The sequence below is a fragment of the Passer domesticus genome, chromosome 3 (assembly GCF_036417665.1).
Source record: "Passer domesticus isolate bPasDom1 chromosome 3, bPasDom1.hap1, whole genome shotgun sequence".
Classification (NCBI taxonomy): domain Eukaryota; kingdom Metazoa; phylum Chordata; class Aves; order Passeriformes; family Passeridae; genus Passer; species Passer domesticus.
In genome coordinates, this window is record NC_087476.1 from 16,116,751 (window position 1) to 16,143,858 (window position 27,108).

At 39.3% G+C, this 27,108-nt stretch overlaps 1 protein-coding gene and 1 long non-coding RNA gene across 3 annotated transcripts in view; both read left to right on the forward strand.

The window, feature by feature from the left end:
• The first annotated feature begins 2,019 nt into the window (after positions 1-2,019).
• On the forward strand, positions 2,020-5,078 carry LOC135296072 (uncharacterized). Its single transcript, XR_010358122.1, has 2 exons — positions 2,020-3,933; positions 4,742-5,078. It is a non-coding gene; the product is annotated as an uncharacterized LOC135296072 (long non-coding RNA).
• A 5,011-nt stretch (positions 5,079-10,089) lies between these two features.
• Positions 10,090-27,108, forward strand: part of MBOAT2 (membrane bound O-acyltransferase domain containing 2) — a 92,446-nt gene continuing 75,427 nt past the window's right edge. The window contains exon 1 of one of the 2 annotated variants that reach the window (XM_064412004.1): positions 10,090-10,263. Coding sequence is in view for 1 of the 2 variants with exons in the window: in XM_064412002.1 (XP_064268072.1) it covers positions 10,192-10,263 (72 nt within the window). In the remaining variant the exon portion in view is untranslated. The remainder of the gene's footprint in view (positions 10,264-27,108) is intronic. The other variant, XM_064412002.1, reaches the window with a different exon arrangement.

The following is a 27,108-nucleotide window of genomic DNA, read 5'->3' on the forward strand; positions in this document are numbered from 1 at the left end:
ACAGTTTAGGTCCACTCTGCAAGCATTTGTGTTTATATGTATTGATCTCCTGATATGCACAAATCCTGTATCCTTGAATAGAAACTCCTAGCCAACAATTTATCTTGAGGCTTTACCTTGCTCCTTATGCTCTTATGTTCCATTTGTAAATGGCAGAATTTACCTCAAACCTTTCTGACTACCGTAATTTGATGGACTCACAGAAGAGTAATAGTTGAACCAGGAAGGGACCTCACCAGAATGTTGAGTTCAGCCCCTACCTTGCTCAAACTTTAGTCAACTACACCAGGTTGTGCAGGACCTTATCCAGCTGGATTTCAAATGTCTCCACAGCTGCTCTGGGATACCTGTTTCAGTGCCTGACCACCCTCACTGTAAAGAAGTTTTGCATATATTTAAATGGAATTTCATGTCTTTCCATCTGTGCCTATTGCCAATTGTCCCTTCTGGGCAGCAGTGAAAATACACTGGTTCTGTGGTCTTTTACTGCCCTAATTCCTTCTGGTATAATACACCTTATTGCTAAGGTCTACTGAGCCTTCTTTTCCTCCCTGTTAACAATTCCAACTTTCAGCCTCTCCTTGTATGACACATCCTCCATTCTTCTAATTATCTTTGCAACCTTTCACTTAACTTTCTCCACCATAGGCATGTATTTCTTCTGCTGGGGAGCCCAGAACTGCACACAGGTCTCAAGTTGTGTCTCACCAGGAAGAATTATTTCCCTTGACCTACTGGCAATGCCTGGATATTGCTGGTTCACAGTCAACATTTTGCCCAGCAGGAGCCTTGGATCCTTTTCTCTAAAGCTGCTTCCCAGGCTCCAATGTGCACTAGTGTGCACAGGGTTAACCCTCAGCTGCTACAGGACTTGGCATTTCCCTTTGTTGAATTATATGGGGCTCAAGAACAAGGGTTGGCCCATTTCTTGAGCGTGTTGATGTCCTTCTGACACACACCTGGTCTCAGCCACTCCTCTCAACCTTCTATTGTCTGGATGCTTGCTGTGGGTGCACCCTGACAGCACCACCCAATATAAGCTCTGGTATCAATTCCCATGGTACTTTATTACTGACTGGTCTCCAGCTGGACTTCATGCCAGCACAGCCCTTTGAGGCCAGCAGTTTGTCCACTTTTCAGTGCATCTCACTGTCCATTTATCTAGTCTTTGTCAAATCTTTGTCTTATCTAGGCACTTTATCAGTTTGTTTCTATGGAGGTTACAGGACACAGCATTGGAAACCTTACTAAATCCAAGATAAACAACATGCCTGAGTCTCCTCTCATCCACAAAGCCAGCTCTTGCATCACAGAAGGCCACCAGATTGGTAAGACAAAGCTTCCTCCATTTATATCCATGTTGACAACTCCTAATCACACTGTTAATTATACATTTGAAAATAATTTTCTTGAGCATTTTCTGTATTATGCCCTCCCAGAGATTTAGGTGAGGCTGACAGGCTTGTAGCTCCCTGCATTCTCCTTCTTGCCCTTCTGGAATATTTGCTTTCTTATAGGCCCTAGGAACGTCCTCTGATTTCCACGACCTTCGAGATACACTTGAGAGCAGCCCTGCAGGTTTGGTTGAATCCCACCAAATCCTACTGACTTGTGTGTGCTCTATTTGTTCAAACATTTCCTAACTCAATCCTCCTCTACTGAGGTTAAGCCTTCAGAGCTCCAGACTTTTCCACTGATCTTGATGGCCTAGGATCCCTGAAAGCAAATCTTACCAGCAAAAACCAAGGCAAGTAATTTAGTTCTATGGTATGAATAATTCAGTTTTATTTAGCTGTGACATTTTTGTTTCTGTATTATAAGTAGCAAATGAATGCAGGTGATGACTGAGGGATGTTTCTCAAGCATCCTGCACCTGAACAATATCTGTTTAAAACTACTGTTCTTAGTGGTGAACATGGACCTTGAAAGATGAAAAACTGTTGTAAGTATCTGAGGGCATTTTCCTGCAGAACCACATTGTGATATTGGCAACATAAATCTAGTCCAGTGAAAGAGAGAAGAATGATAAATCTCTCATGAAACTGGAACAATATTTTAATTATCATAAAAAAGCCAAATTCCTTCTTGTGAAAAGAATATGATGAAAGTATTCCTTTTCAAATAAAATCCATAACTTTTATACCTAAATACTGGAGATAATGCAAGAATGAAAGCAATCGTTGTCATGCCTTTGAGAACTGAATTTTGAAGTTTCTGATTGAATTCCTGTTATTGTATTGTTAAGGAAGTGGCCTTGTTCACTGAGCTGAAGCAACACTGGAAGAGCTTCCTGTTTAAAGCAGCAGGGAGTGCAGCCCTGAGAACATCAATCACACAGTTCATGATATTAACTTGACTGCAGCATTGCAGGAACAGGGCTCCAGTCAGCTTCAAGGGTCCCCTGCAGTGTTATATATGGCAAATCCTGCAGTTAGTATTTCTTCACTGTGACACAATAACTCTCTAACAGAAATGGGAAGGGAAGGAACACTAGGGAATTGATCAGTGGTTTAGCATCCTCTCTCTCCCCAGTACCTTTCAAAAAGGTGCAAAAATTTTTAGAATTACATAATAACCTACACATAAGTTTCTTTGACAGAACAGTAATTTCTTAGCTTAGTAACAAAGTCTAAGGCTTAAAGATTTATATCCTTTGTGATTTCAAATTATCTCTGCTCTTGCTCTTATTTTTTAAAATACATTTAAGAAGGCTTTTATGGTCTGGTAATGATTTCAGAAGAATAAATACATACTTTTAAATTTGTTATTTGTTCTACATTCTTTCACAAAATTTCTAGACAAGGAGATGTAGTGATCCTATGAAACCTTTAATAGTTAATTCTATATTAAAAGTAAACATAATCATAGTTGGTCAATAAAAATGCCAAAACTAGGAGCAGGATCATCAAAAAAGCAGCAGTGTCAGACAGATTTGCTGTCTACAACCAAGACCTGTGGACAAAACATCATGAAATGGACTATTCTGATCAGCATAGCAGTGGATGTTATGAACAGATTTTGTTATATGCAGACATAAATCCTGATTTTCAGAGAAGTGATGAAGGTGCTACCAGCTTGAAGAAAGGATGGAATACTGCTTTTTCATTCAGGCTGTTTAATCATTCATGACCCTAAATACTTACACCTTGATTAAAGTACAGTTTAGAAACATTACATTTACTTTCATCATAAACACCAATCTCAAAAAACCATGGAGGAGATAATAGACAAACCCTGCTTCTACAATGCAAAGGGTGAAAAAGAATGAAGCACAGCATGATAAATATACCTAATTATTTATTATTATGATTGAACTGAACTATCAAGGAAAAAAGAAAAGAACTTATATATACCAATGAGTATATTTAATTCAATAAAATGCTAAATTTACATCCCAGAATGTTTCAGGTACACATACTTCAATTTTAGGAAGAGTGTTCTTTGCCTGAATGGTTGAACTTTATGCAAATGGCTTCACTTATGCAAGTAACACCACTTATGGAAATGGAACACATATCTGAGCTTGTGACTTGAAATAACTCTCAGAAACCTGAACACCAGCATGCACCTTTGACTGTTCTTCCCAGAACATAACTTACTAAAGTTTTGGGCATGCTGTTAGGAGGACTATGGTATTATGATTTATCTCACAAATTTGTATTTGGAGAATGCTCACACTCCATATCCCCTTATGCTTGCAGATGGACACTGAGCAGACAGGACATCAAGCCAAGATACAATGAACAAAAGTAAACTTCAGTGGAGTATTTTTATGCTCAGTGGCTGACAGTGTGAGGCTCTTGGTCCATTTCCTCTCAGGTCTGTAGATCTCTGAGCTGACCAGCCTGTCCTGCTGCCCTGAACAGCAAAGGCTCAGCCACTAGAACAGCTTCTCATGTATTGTGCAAAGCAAGAAAGGCACTGGTGGAGCAGGTGAGTACCAGAGCAACTGCAGAAACATCCAGTGAGGAGCTCAACTGCCCTGGGCTGTCTCTGGCTCCAGCAAACAGGTCAAACATCCCAAGTACTATTTTCCATTGATCACGTCCCTCAGCCTGGTTCTGCCACACACCCCCAGTTCTGATCACTAAAAAGTCCCTTGTCACCTAGTGGCTGTCAAAGAGGAGGCACCTCAGGAGGGAGCTGTGCTGACTGATGTTGGAGTCAGCAGCAGCAAGGGAGGAATTTTAAGAGCAGGAGTACCAACAGTATGTGGAGAACAAAATAATAGGAATGATGAGACAAGTGGGAATGAAGTGTTGTACATCCAATCTCATCCTTTCTAGTGCAGATATGTGCAATTGAAATAAAGAATTTAAAATGAATAGCAGACAGTTCAACTAATAAGGCACATGAACACTGAGGACGTCTTATGACAAAATCTTAAAAGATGTTTCAAAAATAGGAGAATAATTTAAACTCAAATGAACACACAAGACTAACCCCAGAAACTCCTGAAGGAAAATTTCCTCCTTCTTACTGAACAGAAATATGATAAAATTGAACACAATAATGCATAAGAACAGGAAGAATCATCCCAAACTAAGTAGCAATTTCCATATGGACTGAGAAAGCTATTTAGTGCAAGCCAGTCCTGGGATATAGGAAAAGAAAATGCCATAGTTCTCCCTTTCTCTCCTTTAAGTTAACTGTGAACTTGAAGCAACTGAAAGGAAAACTTACTTGATAAGCCTAATTTTAAATTGCATTTTTGTTATTTACTTTGCATCCCCTCCTACAGGTCAACCTTTGCTCTTACAGTAAATCCATTTTATTCTGGAAGCTTATCTTGGCATTAAAAGCAACTCTAAAGCAACTTTGGGATGAATAAGGCATAGTATTATTTGGAAAACAATTAATCCAAATAAAGAAGAATCTTAGTCCTATTTTGTTGCACTCAACCTACAGCAAGTGGGAGGAACCTTGGGCACTGAGCTCTCTAGGCAGCAAGGATCAGTTTGAGAACTTGTAATATCTGGTATCGAGGAAAGTCAGGTCTCCCCTTTCAGCCAAGGAGACATGATACACAGACATCCCAGAAACCTGAGAAACTTTTTAAAACTTGTTTCTATGCCCTGCTGTTACAGTATGACAGGAAATAAAACTTAATTATATATTCACTGCACACTTATTCATATACATTTCATCTGCATGTGGTTTTTTTACTAGTTAAATCAATAAAAAAAGTAGACTTGCAAGTTTTTTACTACTGTTTTATAGTAGTAGGTTCATTGCAAGGTTATCACCAGCCTCTCCCATCCACTGCATCTCCCAGAGTCTATAATAAATAATTAATTAAGCTCAAAACAGCTGTTCTTAAACTCATAACCTAGCTTTGAAGTTCATTGCTTTTATTTCAGTTCTGAAAAAAGAGCTTCTGTGCCCTAAACTTTTCAATTATCAGAGTGACAAATCCCCAACTGCCTGTAGCACTGATTATTACATTTTGAAATACTGTACACTATCAGTTTGGACTGTTTCTCCATAATTTTTTTTTTGGTAGAATTTGCTTTTAAAAGGTAACCCATTTATCAGAGTAACTTCTTGTTGAAGTCAGTTGGCTTGACCTTGTCATGAAAGCAGGAAGTTCCTTTAGCAAAGAAATTACAACTTCTAAGATCTGTACATAAGAGTTGATATTTACAGCTGAACAGTAAGCTTTAGTCAGCTTTCACTCATCCTTCTTTAGAAGCTCTGCCTGATTTTGTTAACAGACTTTGTGCTGTAATCAAAAACCAAAATGGTCTGAGCTGAACATGACTCTGTTTTCGAGACACCGATGCATTTCCCCATAAGAGAATTTCCAAGATGTAAGCACTTAGAAGAAAAAAAGTTGATCTAAATCAATTATATGATGGAAACTGATTGCTGCTTTAATAACAGAGAAGGTTGTTCACTCTCAGAGCAGCTCTAAGACTAAAATAAGTCAAAAATCTGAAACCAGAGCATTCTGCTAAAAGAGCCAAAGGGAAACTTTATCTGTCTGGTATCTAAGCTGTGAAAAGGAATTTATGTTTTTCCTCATAAGCAGAGAGACAAATGTTACTTGAACTAGCAATTAACAGTATCATCATGAAGAATTACAACAAATATTATAGAATCACACAGAGCACTAAATTACTAAAATAGCTGAAATGGCTAATTAAAGATTATATAATTTCAGAAAACATCTGATGCATGTGAAGTTTACTGTGCTGTGCAGAATATTTAAAGATATAGCAAAAGACTGCTTTGCAGGAAGGGTGAGGCAAAAATACAAATACCTAAATTTTTAGAGCAGATTATTTAATTAAAAGTATTTCCATTTGACTGGCATCAGCTTTTGCAGAAACATTCTTCTTTTTATAATGAAGTCTCAAATATTTCAGGCCAAGCAAGCCAGATAGGAAAGTCTAAAATATGATTTTACTGTGCAAAAATGGTCAACTCTCTAGCACTGAAACTCATTTTCCTTTTCAATTATTTTGTTAGAAGGAGTTTCAGTAATTGTTCCTATTTTCTGACTGTGAATATGTTCCTAGAATGGCCTTATAAAACAAAGAGGAACAAGAACTGTACACAATGGTGCATCTAGAAACTTTATCCCTTCCTGTCCCCTGCCACAGTGCTTCTCGTTTTGTTATTCTATTGTAGAGTGTCATATGGGAAGGACTGGTATTGTTAAGCACCTGAATATCTTACAGTGTCATTCAAATAAACAAAGTTTACAGGAAACCTCTAGTGTTTGTTACTTCATTCTGAGAGATTGAGGAATCTCTGTAGGGTTGAGATGCCTTTGTGATTATTTTTGAACCCAAGAACTATAAGCATTTATGGGACCATAAAAACTTAATCAGAAGTAGAAAATCAGAAGTTGTTCATGGTATGCCAAGCCACTCTCCTGGAATTACTTAAATCACCACACCCTCCTGCATTCTGTCTAACAGCCTTTGGTGGAAAGAATTTCCTTGTAGAAATATCACTTGTTCTCTTACATTAAAATATTTTAAACAGTAGGAATGTAAGTCATGTTTATTGAAAACTGTCCAATTCACATGAAATGTTACAGATTCACTACTGTCAGTACACCAGCTCCTGTGTATCACTCACCAGCCTTCTTTTTCACAGCATCATTTACCTTCCAGGACCAACTGCATTGTCATTGTGTCGAGGTGATGCAGAACGTTACCTGTCGCCAGACAATGCTTCACCTTCCCACACTCAGTATCCTCACACAGGCAGGAAGTTCTCTGAAAACATCTGTAATAAAACCTTCTTTCAAAGAGAAGAGAAGAGAAAAAGAAGACCTAGTTTTACTGCAGTGACAGCCTTACCATACATTTATACAGCAGACATCAAAGACAAGCCACATTTTCTCTGTCAGAAATCCCTTGTTTTCCTGTTACTTTCTTCTCGAGCAACATTTGTACACTTCACTTTTAATTGCAAACTTCGATTTTCAGCTCTGTGGGGCAGGACACCTTTTGTTCTTCCATGTAACCAATCTCCCCCACCAAGGGAGGGTTTCAACAAAGGGACTATTATTTTGTAACTGTTTTCAAGATGTATTTCTGTGATGCTGTGTTTCCTAACACACACCTTCCTGAATAAGAGCACAAGTACGTCTTCCCAAAATACCACATTTCTCCACTGAAAACTTCTGAAAGACGTAACCATGTAACTTAATGCCACAGGTCAAACTATTTATGATAATACTGTGATACACAGTACAGATGTATGTTTGACAGATGAACTCCTAGGAGTCATACAGGAAAGAATATTTTTGCTATTTTCTGGGCATTGCAAGAATACATACACTCACAAAAGAATAGAACTTACCAGAAAAATTAAACAGTGTGTTTTAAGTCCAACCAACATTTACGCTGTGAGTTTGTTTCTTTTACTAAATGGAAACAAGGAGTTTGTTCAGTAGGTCAGTTCTCTGCTGCTAGTATTTCATCAAAGTGTCAGTAATGGCACCTCCATAGGTTTATACACATGCACCAGAATAATTTCTTGTGATTAGACTGATTCAGAAGTAGATATCAGCCTTTTCTAAAGCAGCTCTTTTGTGGCTTCATTTGAGAATGTTTAGGTTAATATTTCCAAAGATTTCTGTGTGTAGATATGTATCTTAATAAAAGAAAATCAGATAAAGTGAGCTGAGTCTTCATATACATATATACATATGTATAGTGTATTGCAGACTGTACTGAGCCTAGTGACACTGCACTCCTATGATGTTATTCACACATATATATATATAATTTGCAGGTTTAGATTTAAGAGACTGATTCAGCATTAATTGGGAAAAATTTGGGGTTTTTTTCCCCTTTCTGAAAGCAGCTCTTTTTTGCTTTAACCACAAGAACATTATGCTATTGCTTCTGCAGATGCTACCCCAATTGTAATTGCCTGTCATGCAGTGAAGCAATCTAATTAAAACCACTTATTTGCACCTATTAACCAGTCTCTTTAAATTCAGACAAAAGACCTTACCACAAGCTAAAACATAAGTACAGAGTGTGGTCTGCAATTCAGTAAGAGAAACAACGTGTGTTTTCAGATAATTACACTTACCTCCATTTTCCTGCTATTACCAATTAGCATTAACCATGATGGCTATGTAAATCACTACACCTGGCCACTAATCCAGACACACTCAGACTGCTAGTAGGACATTGGATAATGCATTTAATCTTTTACGTGCTTAAAATGGTGACATTATTTGTGGTGAGGGCAAATTTCTGATTGTATTGTGGTTTAGAGGTGCAACATACAAAAATGATAAAAACTGTTTGATAAACTGCAAGAAATAACTTGTTTGATCTCAAGAAACACAGGGATCTTGAGCAGTTTTATAGATAAGACCAGATTATTCCTTTGCAACCTCCCTCATCACAAAAATATTAATTGCCTTTTAGAGCAATTAACATTTCAGTTATCTCATAGGGAAAAAAAAATTCTACAGAAAGCTCTAATGTAAATAGCAGGCAGGGCACTAAACCAGAATGGCTTAATAAGTAGTCTACTGCATAAGCTCACCTGGTAGAGTTTTCTGCACTTCCCTAATGTGATGCCTTCACTGAAGTGCTGTTTCACACTGGGTGATGTTGACTGGACCGGTGGAAGAGTTGTGCTGTGCACCAATTCACTGCTATGGCCACCACATCCCTTCTTGCTTTCTTTAAGGAAACAGCACTGCTAGACTGAGCCCACCGAACTGGTGCTTTTATTGTGTTTCTGTATTTAAGAATTAGGCCAACAATAAAGTAAAACCTGTATCTTACAGCGTGATAGACAGAGTTCATGGGTGGCTTTAAGAACATGGTTTCTTTCTCCATTTTTTGTGCTACTTCTTCAGGGTTCCAGGCCACCCTCACGCCCAGTGCATCCATCACTCACCCAGCTCTGCATATGTGAGTGATGAGCTAATGAGAGCCCATGTGCCCGTCTGGGCGAAGGGCCGATGGCCCGGAGCCGGGCGTGGGCTGAGCGCTTCATTACCTCCAGTTCCTGCACCCGCACGGTCTGGGCCACCCTCAGCGAGAGACACCTCCTCAGGGGCCACCTGGGCCACTGGGCTCCGACGGCACCGCGCTCCTGCCCGGCTGTGCCTGTGCCTGTCCCTGTCCCTGCCTGCCCACCCCGCGCAGGGAAGTGCCACTTCCCATGAGGTGCCCGCATCCATCACCCACCCGCCACCTGGGTCAGAATCACAGCGCCCAGCGGGAAGCGACTCCGAGATCATCGAGGGGAGTTCGATCTACGAGCGAACACCCCCACGTCAACCAGACCGGCACTGAGTGGTCTTTAACACCTCCAGGGATGTGACTCCACCGGGCCCCGGGCAGCCCGTTCCCATGTCTCCTCCAGCAGAACGTCCCCCAGCGCGGGCCGGGAGCGGGCGAGGCAGCGCCGGGCCCTGCGCGGTACCTGCGCGGTGCGCGCAGCTCCCACCCACCCTCAGCGCGGAGCGGCGGCCGCGGCACCGCCTCGTCCCGCCCAGCCCGCCGGGGGGCGGGGATTGGGCGAGCCCGCCCGTCACTCCGCGGCGGCTCCGCGCAGCGATTGGCCGCGGGCGCTGTCAGTCATCGGCGGGACCGCGCCCGCCCCTTGTTGTCACGGCGCCGTGCGGGGCTGGGGCCGCTCGCGCCGCTGTTGTTGCCGCCGCCGCGGGAGCCCGGGCGGGGAGCGGCTCCCGGCCTCGCCATGGCCACCAGCACCACGGGCTCCACGCTGCTGCAGCCCCTCAGCAACGCCGTGCGCCTGCCCGTCGACCAGGTGAGGATGGGGAGGCGCCCGCCCCGCCGCCACTCCCGCGGGCTCGCCGGGGAGGGACCGCACCGCGCCCCCGCTCCGCTCCGCGCCGCGCCGCCCCGGCCCCCCGCGGCCCCTCCATCCCTCCGCGGGGCCGGGCCGGGCCGGGCAGCGCCCGCAGCGGGGGCGGCCGCGGCTCCTCTCCGCGCCCGCGGGCGGGGGGCGCCGGGGCGGCGGCCGCGGTTGGCGGGCAGGTGCGGCCGGTCCAGCATCCCGCCCGCAGCCAGGCGCGTCCCGCCCGGCCCTGCCGCGCCCCAACTTGTTGGCATCGCCGGTCGGCCAGATGTGAGCCGCAGCTGGGAGCGGGCCGGTATCAGTTGGAGGGATGCAAAGGCTGGGTAACGATCGCAAATGCTGCGCGGCGCGCCGCGCCTGGATGCGCTGCCAGGGGGGTTTCCACGCGGTGTTAAATAATGTGCGCCGCGCACAATGCTGCTGGGAATTCCTGTGTGCGTTGTAGGCAGAGCGTTTCTGTGCTATCTATTGTCCAAGTGATACAAAAATTCCTGAAGGCTATTAATCCTGGTATCTTCACAAAATATCAGGAGATTACAAAATAAGATTGGGAAACTGAGGTTTGCCGAGTTTAATCACTGAAGCTGGACCGGAATGTTTGTTTGTGGGGGAAGTGGTCTAGACCTCCAAAATCTACAGAACATTTATGTATTTAGGAATCCATAAGAAAAGTAATCTTCGTATAAATTATGTAGCACCAAGAAATTTCATGTTGGGAATTTTTATTTTTTTAATGCTTCATTCATGTATATATGAGTGGAATACTTCATCAAAGAAAACAGGCTGTGCTTCAGTAGAGGGAGACTTTGGTGGCTTGTTGTTACAAAATACACCTGATAAGTGAGAGAAGTAACTGGAAATGAAATAGAGAGGAAGGAGCATGCCTAGTGAAAGTATTTTGGAAGTGACTGAGTTACACATTCTTGATTTTACTTCCCCCATTCCTCAGCCACTTGTTTGCATGAAAGGATGGTTAAGGATATCCATGAAAAAGTACCTTCTAGAAAACTGGTGCACCAGGCAAGTTGAAATTGAGCTTGCTGGGATGGAATGGATACTGTGCACCCCTGGCAATGATACCTGTGGCTGGGATCGATGGCACCTCGTGGCTTGGTGCCTCATACCTGCAGGTGGTCAGCTGCTCTTGCCAGGTGCCATGTGGTTATTTCCATAAAATGTGCAGCTTCTACAGGATACTGTAAAACACGTCAGTATTGACCATCTTTTATGGCATGATGGTGGTGGTGTATAATTTTATACTCATAGCAGTAGTCATAAATTCAATTGTTTATCACATAGTGTGACTACTGCCAATCGTTTTAATATTGTGGGTACAACATTTTGATGATAATGATGTTACTTTTTATCAAAGCCTGGAAAACTTCCCTGTATTGAATGTTTTGGAACAGATGCTCCTGTAGAGCCAAGAAGTTTTTATGAAGTACATTTTGAACTCTGTTGGAGCTTTTGGGAGTAATCACACTGGAGGGTGGCTAGGCGTGTAGTTTAGAAAGTTTGTTAGAAGCAGTTGGAAGTCAGACATACATGGTTTTCAGACTGTCCAGTTGTGTGTGAAGGGCGCTGATTGTGACTGGAGTATGAATTGAAGAGCTTCAAAATTTTGCTGCATTATGGAGACTATATCTATAAAAGCCCTGATTAAAAAAAAGAAAGTTTTTTGCAACCTCAGCTCAAGATTCTATCTTGATAGTAAGTTTGTAATACAGAAAGAATGTGAATTGTGTTCAGTGTAATCAAAGGGAGTGAAGGAGATAATGAGGTCAGGGAAGAAAAAGAAAGTTCTGATACTCTTTGGTGTGTTTGCTCAGAGATTATGCATGACATTTGGTGATACTATAAGCATATTCAGAATGAAAATGTAGCACTGCTTTGAAAAAATAATAGAAGAATGAAGGTTTTTGTTAGTACATTGTTTCTACTACTTGCTCCAAATCTGTACTATGACTACAGTCATACCAATATAGCAGCTGCTTGAAATAGGCACTCTGGTATAATACCAGCACTCAGAACTGCTGGAGATCAGTAGGGGTTTTTTTCTGCACTCAGTTTCGGTTTTGACCACAATTAGATACTAATCTTTATCCAAAATGTTGCTTAAATTGTGATTTAAATTTAAGCCATTGCTATCCAATTATCCTGCTAAGGCATATAACTCTTGGAAGACAAATTGAGGTAGCATGTGTCCATGTTGCCTTACTGGTGCTCAAACAAATGAATGGAGAACCTTCCCTATTTTGCAGTGCATGGAAATAGAAATTTAAGTTCAAGGTGAAGTTGCTATCTCTAAGATTAATCAATGAGATCCACATTTCTGTGTGAGAGAAATTGATTACTTTTTTTACTTAATGCTTGGCAGAGCTAGAGGCAGAGATTTGAGAGTGGTGTTGGTTATGTGTTAGTTGGAAGTCAGTGCAAAATATGAAGGGTGAGCTCCATCAGAGCCATTTCACACAGTAGTCTTGTCTATGTGCCCAGCTGTGCAGCAAAAGAAAAGCTTTGTTGCTTTAACAATTTGCTAGACATTTTTTCTTGGAACTAGAGTACTAGGTAGCTAAAGGAATGGAGATGAACTTGTTTTCTGCTTCTGTGTGTATCCCCCAACAAGGTATTGTGCAGTAAGTTGTTGCTGTGTTAAGATTTCCTTTGTCTCTCATTTTGTCTTGCACCAAGTTAACCTAAAGGACTACTTGGAAAAACAAGGAAAAGTTAATGTGTTCTTTATAGGCTTCTTGGGCCTGTTTTTTTCTATTGTTATTTTCAGTCATTTGATGAAAGGGAAGATGCTCGGTGTCAGCAAGAACCTAGAGTAAACTTACCTTTCTTCTGCATTTTGTAGTAGGAAAGAAAATCACTGCTTGGGAGTGAAAAGCCTTGTAAAAGCTGTTTTTCACATCTTGGAGAATGTAAATTGGCTGTTCAGGAAAGGAAGCATTCTGTCAACAGCTGTGGCACATTAGGTCCTTAGAGTTAATGAATGAGTGAATAAATATTAATGTACTTCATATTCCTTGTGTCTTTTCAGGGGACAAGGAACAAAAGTAGCCATGTCCTTCCCAACCTGGGAGAGAAGACAAGTATGGGAAGGTTTACCTTAAAAACTTGGCTGCTATCACATGTAGCATTGAGGTTGCAATTTGAATTATTTTATTGTAGTTACATCTGTCACCTAGCTTATATTTTCTCTGTTTGTTCTCATGTAATATTTATGCCTCTGCTTCTTTCTTCTTTCTCTGAGGTGAAGCCTGACAAATAATGTGTGGGTCTGTTTCCAATTCTATCACTGCCTTGCTGATCTTCTATTGACAAATGACTTATCTTGATGTGTCAGTTTACTTGTCATTAAATTGGAAAGATTTAAATTTGCTTTGACAATGATTCTAGGAGAGCAAAGCTTTCTTTTTGGCTTTTTGGTCGCTATGGGATTAGGGGAGTTCAGGGAATAATCATTGCTTTCACTGCCTCCACCAGAGGGAGCAAAATTTTTTTTACTGAAAATGTACAGAAATTGTAGGGATTATTTCTGCCCTTCATTTGTTGCAGGAATTGGTAATTTATAGTAGAGGAATAGTTGAGCAGGGGAGATAGGAGACTATGTGGACATCAACTTTTTATATGATTTGTCTAAAAGATTGATGTTGAGATCCTCAAATGCAGTCTGAAATTCAGTGATTATCTTCTAGGTAAGGAAAGGAAGAATGTGGCTCCAACTACTAACAGTATAGATGTGTGAAGATATGTGGACAGAATAAAATGTCATGCTTATGATTATGCACTTGACTTAAACTCCAGTATGTAAAAATAAGCAAGTTTTTTCAGCAGAAGAAAAAAAAATTCTGTACTATTTCCACACTTTTCTTGGTGTGTGGTTTTTTTGTTTGTTTGGTTTTTTTTTTTTTTTCCCCAGTCTAGTTTTATCTTTCATTTGGTTAACTTTGCTCATTTATGTAGAACAAATACAGTTTTCTGTGTGGGTACCATCAATCTTCAAAGAATCTAAACTGACTTTTTAAATTAAGAATAGAGATAAAAATCCAAGTCTTCCTAAATGTGAATTGCATAAGCCACACAAACTTCCTTCATTTAGTGATCATAAGCCTGCTTGCTGGGATCATTATTGCTTTACATAATTTTCTGCATATGCTTCCTTGTGCAGAGAGTTATCCAAGTTGCTTTCATCATGCCCTTAACACACTTTCTTCCACATAAAAGCGCTGACCTATGTTGAGCCTGTGTTTCACCTTTAAGCCCTTGAGGAGAGTGGGCAGGAATTTTTTTCCCACGTATATATCTATGAAATATTTGTTACATGCATATGATGTAAGAAAGCAATTTAGCAATTTTTTCTCCTTTATTTTGATGCCTTGGAGGTGAGCACAGCTGTAGTTTGGAGAAAAGGCAAGGCTTGGAGGTGGGGTAGGGAATTTTGCTGAGAAGCATTATGTGCCTGATTTGCTTGCAGGGTACATCTGAGTATGTCTCCTAGTTAGTTCTGTTATTTCTCAAAATTTTGAGCATTAGTGATGTCTTCTATCTTATCTTTAGATGATGATAATCCCTTGTTTTCTGCCAAGTCAACATAATGTAGCCTCCTGAGGGCTGAAATGTTTTAGTCTGATAAAAACCTTTTTGTCTAAACATGGAATGGATATCAAAATGTTTGTCCTGTATAACTGTCCAGAATTTAGATGGCCTAACATTTGACTGAAGCATTATCAAAGTAGAAAAAAGAATAAAGTGAAGAGTGTCCCAAGTTTCTTTCTTTCAACATTAATTCTGAGACCCTTGCCTAAGGATCTGGTTGTGGAACCCAGAGCAGCTTGTAACTGATTTTTCAGATATGACTCAGGAAATTTATAAGGAACAGATGTGAGTAAAATTAGCGTTCACGGGTGTGTAAAATGCAAACACTGAGGCAAGGGAGTGGTAGGATAAGCAAATTGTGCCCCTACTTTGCCCTGTACTTTCCTTATGTGCTGCTAGCAGCAGTCAGGAGAATGAAGGGTGGATGGCAAAACATGATCTTTTGATGATAGAAACTGTAGTGGTAGTGGGTGAAAAAAGCTGGAAATAAAGTTCTGTTCTTCATTCTGTATGTGCTGTTCTCAGTGATGTTTTGAATTGTTTGGATTTGCTAGCCAGGTTTTAATGGTTTCTAAACTTCCCTTTGAACTCTTGGAAAGGAGGGAGTGTATCATCAGGAGGGTCCTGTTCAGTGACACCTTTCCCAGGTTTTACTATTTGGTTAGGTGTTGACTTACTCAACAAACAATAGGTAAAGAGTTAACTCTGCAATGAAAAACATGTAGAGAAGGATGAAATGGCTGGGATAAGAGGAAAGATTAATTGAAAGAAAAGGAGAAATCTGTCATGAACAGGGTTGGAAAAGAGCAAACACTGGGTTACAGTGTTAGAAAAGATAGGCCATTTATGAAGTGATAGAAAGACTTACTGCAAGAAGAAAATAAATCCATGTTATTCAGGTTCATGAATGTTGTTGTGAGGATGTTAATTACAGAGCTGCTTTAATTCTTTAATATTTACAGAAGCAGCAGTGAATTTTGCTCTCTCACATGCTTTCATTGGGTGTGTTTTCTTCAGTTTTTTGCGAAGCAGTGGAAAAACTCAAATATAGTTACACCTAAGGTTTCTACAGTAAACATTTAAACTAAATACTCTTTACCTGAACAGCCAGTAGTCACCTGCTTTGTTTTGTCACATTCTTTTCACATCCTTATGCAAGTCTTTGAGGTTGTGAACATCTGTGCTGATGACAGTACAACCCATTTCTGAATCCAAAACGGTGTACAGGAGTTGCTATGAAAATACTGCAGTTCTGGGATGTTGAAAAGCAATAGTGGAGTGCTCAAAAAGCAGTCTAATAAAGGAAAACAGATTAAGGCATAAGGAAGATAAGAGTCACTTCTTAGGGAGTGCATGGTTACCACTGTGTTGCTTTCTGTTTCTGAAGGGTTTCTACTGTAAAACCCTTGTACCACTCTTAGATCTTTTCTCTTTGTGGGCTTTTTCTTGAGTATACTGTGCTGACTTTAAGCAAGAGTTCTGAAACAACAATAAAACTGAACTAGATGAGTCATCTTTATCATTCAGTGGTCCTGACATTTGTTGACTTTTCACTCTTGTTTACTTGTTCCTCTGTTGACCTAATGAAGCACTGTGATACATCCTTTGCAGACTTGGTACAGAATACTTGCTTCACATTTATTATTTTGACTAATGTGCACTTTTCCTGAGTAACATGTGCCCATTTCTTTTCCTTGTGCCCCTTGAACTAGGGAGTCCAGACTGGAGTTTTATTTTCCCCTGGAAAGTGAGAACAGCTACCCATAGCCAAGTGAAAACCTGTTTGCTCGATGTGTGCATTTCACAGTATTTTTGTTACAAAGAAAGTTCATGCAGCTCTTCAGTATGGATATTTTCTTTTTCTTCTTTCCTTTGGAAAGGATTTTAATTCATTATCAGTTGAATCAACATTGCTAGTCTTTTAGCACTTAAGTGAACAGATCTGTTTGAGAATTTCAATTTGTCTGCAAATTTAGATAAGCGTTTGTTATGCCTACTTGTTTTAAGTGATCATTCTGATAGCTAAGCCATCTTTTGCAAAGGAAAACTTCCCCAGCTCTGCTTTTTATTCTGGAATAATATATCCAAAGGTGAAGAAGCTATGTTGTTTTGGCTATAGCATTGTGATTTTCTGTAGTTGGGATTTTGGTGTTTTCTTCTATTTTCAGTTAAAGTGACCTAAGCTGCTAAGAAGGTGTACCTATTCTGAAATGTGGCTTTTGAGCATATTGGTATATTCGATATGGTAATGCCACCTGTACAGATCATTCTTAACCTTTCTGACCTGCCTTTTGGCTGAGTAATGCTCTTGTTTCTACTGCTTCCTCTCAATCTTACATATATGTATAAGTACACACACACACATATAAAACCCCAGTTATTAAATTGACTAAGCATGTCATTGAAAAATTGGACTGAGGGCCCACACTAAAATGAATTGGGTTTTATTCTTCATGGTGGAAAAGCTAGAAAAAAATTTGAGGTCATCACAAATCTGCAGAATTTTAGAAGTTCAGTGATGGCTTAGATTTGTAGAAGGTTTACCTGTACAATGCATCAGCAAATAATTTCCTGTAACGGAATTGAATGTAAAAGGTCAGACAAAATATTATACTATAAAAGTATAATTCTAAATTATACTGTACACTGTACAAATTATACTGTACACTGTAATGTTGCTAAATTATTATTAAAAATTGGATTAATTTGAAAAGATGTAACATCTCAAAGTAGTGTCCATTGGTTGTGTGGATTGCTGCATACTGTAGATGTTTAAAGGGATGCTGTTGTGCTTGGAGATGAGGCTGATCTCATGGAATGATTCCTGAACTGGGAAAAGCAGGAAGATAATGAACATGGATGAATGCAGACTGTGTTGGAGAGTAGCTCGTTCAAGGGAGGGTGTAATGAAGCCCTCTCCTATTTTTTTACCTTCCCATGGACAGCACTGAGAATCTGGCATTTTAAAGATGGGGAATATTTGTTTTACTTGCTAATTGAACTCACTGTTGTCCTTACCAGATTTGTGCATTCTGTGTGGACAAGAGAATCTACTTTCCATGTCTGTTCATTATTTTAAGATGTATTTCAGTTTCTCATATACCAGGAGAATATAATTGTAGTGAAGTAAGATCTTAATTGACAAAATGTCAGTTTCTGGTTGCATTTGAGAAAGATAGCTCCATAGATGTTGGTTATATTGCTGTATTTTTAAATGCCTAGGAAAGTGAGTAGCTTATGAAGTTTTTGTAAAATTTCAGACACTGTACTGGTTCTCTGGGCTTTCAAATAAAAACTTGTCATTCAAATACACATTTGAATACCCTGTATTTATAGATTTCAGAATAGAAATTTTCAGTTCCCCTGGAGTTGCTAGATGGAGCTTAAAGAGTAACTAGCAACAAAAGAATAAAAGAATGTAGAAGTATGCACACAGGATGATAAACGTAGCTGGAACTATTGCATAAACAGATAATGAGGAATATAGTGTTTTGGGTTTTTTTTTACAAAGTTCTATCTCAAGAGCTAACAGCTGATTCCCAAAAAAAGTTCAAGGAAAGGTCACCTGTGATATTGAGGCACTGATTGAGTATGACCACCAGAGACCCCTTTAGACAACCCTGTAGGACCATAAAAGGGCTTCCAAGAGGAGACAGATGCATGCAAATTAATTCTGGGAAAAATTCCGTTTACGTATTAGCTAGGATGTACACTGTAATGAGTATGTATGATCATGATGGAATAAATACCCCGTTATAAAGTTCCACACACATTTGATTAGAGAAGATATCCTCTGAAAGTGTCCAGCACTGTAAAAAAGAATGCCTGCTTTCTAATATTTCAAACTGTGTTATTTTCCAGCTGATTTTGTTATCAGTGTACTGCTGATACATGTGACAGAGTTTTTGAGCTCATCTCATTATGTGCATGTGCACTGCGAGTGTGTGATAAAAAGCCATGGTTTTAAAAGCACAGTAACTGAGTTGGTCTTTGTTTGGAGCTGTGTTTTGCCAACATAATGTCAGGCTGTGGTGTTTTGATGTTGTAAACTCTTTCCTTGGTAGTCTGAGATCTGCAATCCTTAACTGGCCAAACCAGTTTTTGCTTAACAGAAGCAAGTGGTTTAGGTCCTTATTGTTTCTGAAGAGAGAAGAAAACAAAACACACAAACAAAAAAACCTAAGCCACCATTCTTAGTCTGATTTCGCCTTTGAACCAAACTTGCATCCTAGATTTTGGATATTCCCATGAATAAATAGCTTTTTTTGACAACTCATGATCTATAATGGTGAATTCTTAAGAGCCTTTCAGAGAGAGCACCCTTCAGCCAATATTTTCCTATCCTTAATGAATTAGTTTTGGTTGTTCTCACTATAAAATGTACATTGATGTTTAATTTTACATCATTAGTCATACAGTTTATTTTAGAGTAATTCTGAGTAATGATTAAGTAAGCCTTCTTTGAAAAAGCTGATTGGATTTGATGCTCATTTATCGCACAAACTAGATTACTATTGCCTCCATCATGTTGTTTGTGATGTGCTGTGCTCCCTGTATTGCATACTTAACAATTACAAACAGGGGGTTAATACTGGAAATAGAACTACTATTGCTAACCTATGTCATAACTGGATTTGATGTTTTGGACTGAAACCAACTTGGAAAGAAAGTGTTCAGGATCTTACATTAAGTCCTTTCATCTGCCAAAAAATAACGGGGAGAATGGAGTGTATGTGTCCAATATTAAAAAGCATTTGCCAATGATGTTGATGTTGACTAACATAGAGCATGCACTTCAAGGAAGTGGCTGGTATTAGAGGGCTGTGCTTGGAGTTTTCATTTGAATGTGTCCCTTCTCACTGGATACTGTATAAACATTCGGTAATACAGTCTTTGCAACAAGGAACATTGTGCCTTAATACAAACATCTCCCATGCTGTGTGATTTCAAAATAATCACTGCTGCTTATCCTCCATTTCTTCATGTTTCACCCATGAAGCAAGGTTGAGACTTCACAGCAGGAGTGTTAATTAGTTATATTTTCATCATGTAAGGCAGGGTATTAATTGAGTAAAAAATACATTTGAAAGCATTTTTGCAAGATTTATGATGCTTTCAGTTGAAAGAGGAGTCTTGTTTCTTCCTATCATTCAGAGAAGAAAGGTTCTCTGAACTACTCTGTAGTATCTGTCAACTTTATCAAATACCCTTGCCAGTATCTCTGAACTCATCTTCCTGACATTTCCCAATAAATTGAAAAAAATTACCAGGTGGTTTGATTTAGAGCCTTGTAATGGAATTACTTTTTTCAGCTTTAGTGCAGAAAATGTTATTTCCTTTTTTTCCCCCTTTAATATTAGTGCAGCAATTTTGAGGCAGTAGCTGGAAAATTGACATTGGTTTTGAATAAGTCATTCTTGCTTTTCTTAGCTGTCTGGCATTAAGCAATTATTGGATAATTGTAAAAGTTGTTTTTATACTTGAAGAAGGTTAGAAATTAGACAGAAGAATATCCATCCGTACTGCTGTCCGGTTGCTGTGGAAAAACATTAACTCCCCTGTATGTTATAACCAACTTCTTGTGAACTCTTGTAGATGTTTTTCATTCCTCAGCTCATTGTTTTTGTGGGAAAGGGAAATAGTTTTGACTTAACTTGGAGCAGGAACAAGAAAATAATGATGTTTAAGGAACAAGGCAGAACCGATGTTTCATTAATTGTGGTAAGGTTTGGCAATTTTTGACAAGTATTTGTCAACAAACATCATGCTTGAAGAGGTTTGTGTTTAAAATGTTGCTGCTAAAATGGCCCTACAGATTTAGAAAAAACCATCAAAGCCTCGGTTTTAAGGTCTTTGTAAGGTGTATGTGCATTATTCTGTCTTGATCTCCTACCTCTTGCAAGAACTCATTTTAAAGTGGTTTTGTAGTTCATATTCTGTTTCTTTTCCTAAGTCTTTTTTTTTTCCTCTAATAGCCAAGGATATTGAAAAGAAGAGCTAAAGGCTGGAGAGGAGGCATGCTGCATGGTGCACCTTGCTCCTTGCCCCTCTCAGATCCAGGAGGAAGCAGAGGTCATAACTTTGTCTGTGGTAGAATGGAGGGCCAAAAATGACAATAGAGGAGACAAGTAATGCTGCTTTCTTGCACCTCAGAAAAACTGAATTCCAGGGGGAAAATGCACCACGGTGTGGCTAAGAGGGGTACTCCTAAATCTCTATCTGCAGAATTGCTGTATCCACAGGTTCTTGTTGTCTGTAAAGCATCTTGCATCTTAAACTTGTTATTTTAGGCTCTGCACATGATCAGGTAGGCTTCAGTGCTTCTGCTTCTATCTGAGCAATCTTTTTTCAAAGCCTAATTCATCAGCAATAAGAACAGAAGTGTCTTCCTCTTTTTTCTTCAGGAATAATGTAGAAAAAATGCACTAAAAAACAGACAAAAATCCACAGAAAAACACAAACCCCAAACAGAACCCTCACATGAGCTTTAATTTATCCAAAGTTGTATTGAGGCCACAGGCATTCACTGCATTTTAAAGGTTTGGATACTTATTTTTCTTCTTATTGGAGAAGATTTGTTAAAAATGAGAAAATAGAGAAGCACCAAGACAAGGTAACTTGCAACGAGTTTGTGTGGGTTGTTGGTAGAAAGAGTAAAATGCAACATTCCTGGGTCATCTTTGGTGCTTCACCTGCTAAACCACTGTTTCTCTTGGGGTACTTGGGTGTAAATGTTATTCCTTGGGTGTCTCTTAGTACCTTGCTGTAGCTGGTAAGCAAAACTTTGTGCCACTGAGTTGCTGCTTTTCAGTGAATTATTAGTAGGCTGTAGAGTGTGGGCCTGTATGATTAACTTGTGCCATCCAGTTAGGAATGATCTGTATCAATAAAATTCCCTCTCTGCTTTAGCTGCTTTTCTGAATGAGGCAAATGCCTTCTGTGCTGTGAAGTAGCAGGATTCCAGAGGATTCTGCTGCAATTGACTGCAGCAATTGGCTTTTGATACTGAAATATAGCTGATATGAAGAGGAAGCTTAGCCTAATGTCTGAATTAGTAGATAAAATTTGCATATATTAAAATGAGTTTTGTAGAAGAAATAAACTTTTCTTCTGTGTTTTGTTTTAATGTGGACTTAAATTTCTTTAACAATTTATTATAGATCCTGTCTGTGTTGTAAAGTTGGAGACTTCCAGGTCTTCAAATCCAATGTTATGCTAGAATTTCCTCTTGATGATGAAAATCCTTGTGACAGTGACCTTTTTTTCTTTATGTTAAGAATTGATTCCTTAAATACTTTTTCCTTAGCATTAACTTTGTACAAAAGCATGCATAAATTCCATTTTAGTCTTTTAAAATACTAGAATAAATGTCTTTGAAAGTGATATACTTTCTGTTGAGTTTTGAAGAGGTCATGCAAATGGAGAGTTTCTTATGTAGATAGCTTAATGCAGTTAATGATATAATGGAATTGTATTTTGTGTAGCTACTTCAAATATTGAAACTGTGAATTTGTGTTCATGTTTTACTATTACGTTTGGCATGAGTTGTGCCTATGAACTGCAGTGCTTGTATGACTAGTTTTGAACCAAAATAGTGGATTTAATTTTGAAATTACTAGCCTACACACAGCAGGCTCTGTAATAGCTTAGTATGTGTAACACACACTTGCTTCATTCATTGCTGAATAACTAGCGGTGATAATTTACATCATAGTTGTATGTTTTTTATTATGTGCACATAACTTTCCTTTGCATGTTGCTCTCTCTGTAAGATTTTGAGGTGTTATTCTCCTTGGCTGAGCTGTTGATATCCTGTATCTGAGGAGGAATAAAAAATTCTGTTTTCTTATATATGTGCTAAATTGTAACTGCTCAGGGTGAAACTTGCCATTCTACACCATGATTTTTTTTCCCCCATGAAATCTCATCTTTAAATAGATCTTGGTTAGGTTTTTTTTTTAATTTCTTCTATAAAATTGAACCTGCTTATTGGAAGAGGTTTTGTGACCTCATGGAGGCACATTACAATTAGGTTTGGAGAATGCATCATGCAGCTTTAGGGAACGTGTTGTCTTTGTTCTTTGTGGGAGTTCTGCTCACATCTGACCAAGTCATGTGGTATTTAGAAAGTTGTATTTTGCCCATACTCAGTGTTATAAGAGCTTTGCATAAGTTTTCAAGAGGTACACAACTATGCCATTCCCAGTTGTTGAAATTTGTATATAAAACATTTGCTAACAAAATTGCTGCTTGGTTGAGTGCCTGGTTTTCATGGAAGCTTTCAAGGTGGTGATGTCCAGCTCTGTCCTTGTTCCTGCTCATTTGCCGTCTGTTCCTTTTGTATCCTAGACAGCCAGATAATTTGTCACCCTTTCAAGGCAAGCTGGGTATGTGAAGGCAAGTTCTTCATCTGTCTCAGTGTGTGGATACAAAGAAGCTGTCTGTCAATTCCACACTGGTCAGCGTGGCTTCAGATGGGAGGTGGAGTTAGGAAAAGGCTGAAAATGGAATTTTGGCATTGTTTACTAAACCAAGCAGTGCAGTACAGAAAGAAGCGTTTCTGTGGGATGAAGTGGTTGGCATTGAGGATCCAACATGGGTGCCATAATAATTTTAGGAAATACTGCTTTTGCCTAGGTTAGTCCATGTGCTAATGTTCACTTACCTTCTGAGCAGATATTCTAGTTCAGTTTAGTTTTAAAAAATCAGGTTTGTGTATCCAGACACCATTGCACAGCACTTGCAAAAGCATGTGGAGTGCAGATATCTGGGAGGCTTCAGGAGCCCCCTCTGATCTGAACTAAACCACTGTGGAGATGCACAAATTATCTCGCTGCTGGGGTTAGAAGTGCATGCAATGGAATTTGGGAGCCCAAAGAGTCTGCTTCTCATTCTGCTTCCTGTAGTATTGGCAAGGGATGAAACTTCTTTCCATGTGGAAATGAGTACAAGTGGTAGAAATGAGTGCTGTGGACTGAAAGCCACAGGTAAGTTTTGATTTTTGTTGTAGAAATTCTGTTTTCTTTTAAAATGTAAGTAGTAAAGTATTCAAGATGTTTACCAAGGGAATATATAACCTGTGATAGCAGATGTTCAAAAGTCAGAATAAGTGTCAGATGAAGATTACCCCTGTGACTCTAACACTGCCCAGCAGTGCTCACAAACTCTTCCATATGACCTCCTTTATTTGGAAGGTAAATCAGTAAACCAGAGGGTTTTTGTGAACTGGAGAAAAAATAGGGGAAAAAATAGATTGTAGTGATGACTTTAAATTGTGCTTGTATTTTGAGGTGCTTTGGGCCTGATTTATAGGCATGCTGGATAATCAGAATAGCAGCTGAATTTATATTTTCAAAACACAGTTCCAGTTAAAGTTCTATTAAAAGTACTGACTGAAAGACTAGGCACTGAGTGCCTGAACTTGAACAACCAAAGTTAGTGGGCATTTATTTTACCCTTTGGGCTTTCATAATTTTTGTGGTTCATCTTTAAAATAGGAATACTGATCTTATGAAATTATTGCAAAGTTTACATTTATTGTATGTAGTCTTACCATGTTATGGACAGAGTTGCATAAAATGTAAAGTTCTTATATTCAGTGTAAAATGCAGATGGTAAGCATTTAATGGGTCACAGGATGAGGGTAAAAACTGGGCAATTGTCCATTTGCTGAATGAATCAGAAATACTGCTGGGGAAAATAGAATAAAGCAGCAGAAAGAATATAGTCAGAAGTAGGTGTGTATAAAGGCTAAACTCAAGTTGCATGGCTTTCAAACCTTAACTGCTGCATGGCTTGGTTTTACAGATACGTACTTAAAACTTTGGGAGCTTTACAAGTTCTGCAGAACTCTTGGTGCTTTGTAATCTGCATTTTGGTGCACTGAGACAAGGATAAGAATGGGATTGGTAAGAGTGGAGAAGAAATGCAGGGTGGTGTGTGACTGTTGTGTTGATGCCTTAGATTTTCAAGTGTTTTATATGTTTGTGCACTTTTTGGGAAGAGCACTTTAAAATATACCCACTGGCAGTTTTGGATGCATTTGTGAGGAAGGCTTTTGGAGAAGGTTTGTGCTGCTTGGGTCATTTAGTTTCGTGTTCCAAAAAACTGACATAATAAATTCACGTCCCTGGAAGTTGGCTTGTGGTGTTGATCTTAAGGTATATTAGCCTGCATTTTATTGCTGTTCTCAGAATATTCTTCTTGGGGAAGGTGTTTTGGTGGGTTGTGTTTGTTTTTTTTTTTAATGGGGTTTTGTTTGTTTTTTAAATAGTGGCATACTGTTTTTCAGATACAGATTTGATCATTAGAGTAAGCAGCTAAACAAAGAGCAAGTGCCCAAGAAAGGTGCCCCCTTTTCACTCTCTACCTGCTGAATCCTTTCCCAGGTTTGATTTTTGTGTTTTGTGTGAGGATTTTACTCATTCCTAAATCTTCAGGCTTATTCTGAATTGTGAGATTCAAGGTTGTTGTTTTGTTAGTGTCTGCTCCTATAAAGTTGGTGATATGAAATGCTAAGCACTTCTACCCTTTTCATAGTAGTAGTAGGAGCCAGATGATGACTTTCCTTTTTTCTTGGGTCTTGCTAGCTTGCTTTTAGTGGTAATCTGGAAAAGAAGGATGCCATGTGATACCAATTGCTAAATTATCTATATTGCAGTCAAAGCACTAATGTCTGGGCATTCAGTAAAACCAGCAATGCAGGAGTGTCCATTTCAGGACAGGTATTCAGGCTCATTTCTTCCCTCTGTCTCTTTACCTCAGCTTCACTACATATCTGTGAATGTGCAACCTTCTCTGTCTCCCTTCTAGTCTGTCTAGGATGGGAGTTCTTTGGGTCAGAAACATGCTTTGTGGGTTACACAGCATAATTTCTGTAACAAATACTCATACAAATGTTGATCCTGAATTAATTTTTTTGTTTTTGTTTTTCTTTCTTGCCCTGTTTTCTAAAGCATGATCAGTTTGTTTCCCTTTCACGTGACTGTTTTGTATAAAACTTCTTCACTAAATCAAATCCACAGAATCATCTTGGGTAATAAACCTCGCTCTGTTTCATTTGCATCATTGCTTATAAAGGAGAGAAAACAGGTCAAGTTATGCCCTGAAAGAATATCTCCTCATTTATTTAGGATTTTTCGAACACTGTTAAAAGCATAATAGAAATGTGGTAGTAAGAGAACGGATGGAAAAGTATGCGTGACAGTTTAAAGATCAGTTTAATTTAGGGAACTGCACCTATTAAAAAGCACAGCCCTGCCTTTTGACTCTTTCCCTGCTAGCACTTAATGCTTTAACTTGGTGTTACGGGTTTTGGAGCGGTTCAGTTGTTACAAGAATGAGAGTTCTGTCGTTGTTGTTTTAATTGCTGCTTTAAAAATGACCATGTTTGCATACTCTGACCCTTACCTATTATGGCCTGAAACTTGGCTGAAAAATGATTAAGGAATGGACAAGGTGAATTATGGTACTGTAAGTGTGTACTGTGTTGCTGCAAACATCAGTATTAGGCTTGCTGTCAGGAACATAAAAATAGTATTGTCATTGTACCCTGTGGTGTTAAGATTAAGTATGTATTTCAGCTAAGTGCCATCCAAGAGTATAAAACTGTTGTGCAGAGGACCAGTGAAGCATGCAGGATGTACACGTTTCTTTTATTGAAGTGCTCAGAACCTGAAGCAGTGGTTCCCAAGCTGTTGCTTGTGATGACTTGGGATGCCACTGTTAGACATGGAAAATTGTTAGGCAGTTTTCTGTGTGAGTAAAAAATAAAACTAGGAAGTGAGAAATGTCACTTTCTAAATAAAGTAATTTATCCAGCTTTTTGTATCTTAAGCTACTTTTGGTAATGGTTGCTGTATTTGAGGAATTTCTTTCTTTATTGTGTCCTTACTGTTGCATTCTTTTCAGGCCATAACCAGAACAATTCTTTTTATTCACTGATTTAGTTTTATTCAATTCTGCTTTTGCTTTCAGTGCCCTAATGTCTTTAAATATTTAATATACAAGAAATTTTCTATCTTCTAGAATAAACTGCCTGAAGGGAGGAAGAATTTGTGAACCTATCCTACTTGAATGTACAAGAAGAAAATGCAGTGTGCAATCAAGCTGTTTATCTGATTACATAGCACTGAAATGCACTTCATTGAGCCCTGCTTCTGCACAGGCTACTGAAGTGATCTGTCAGTGATT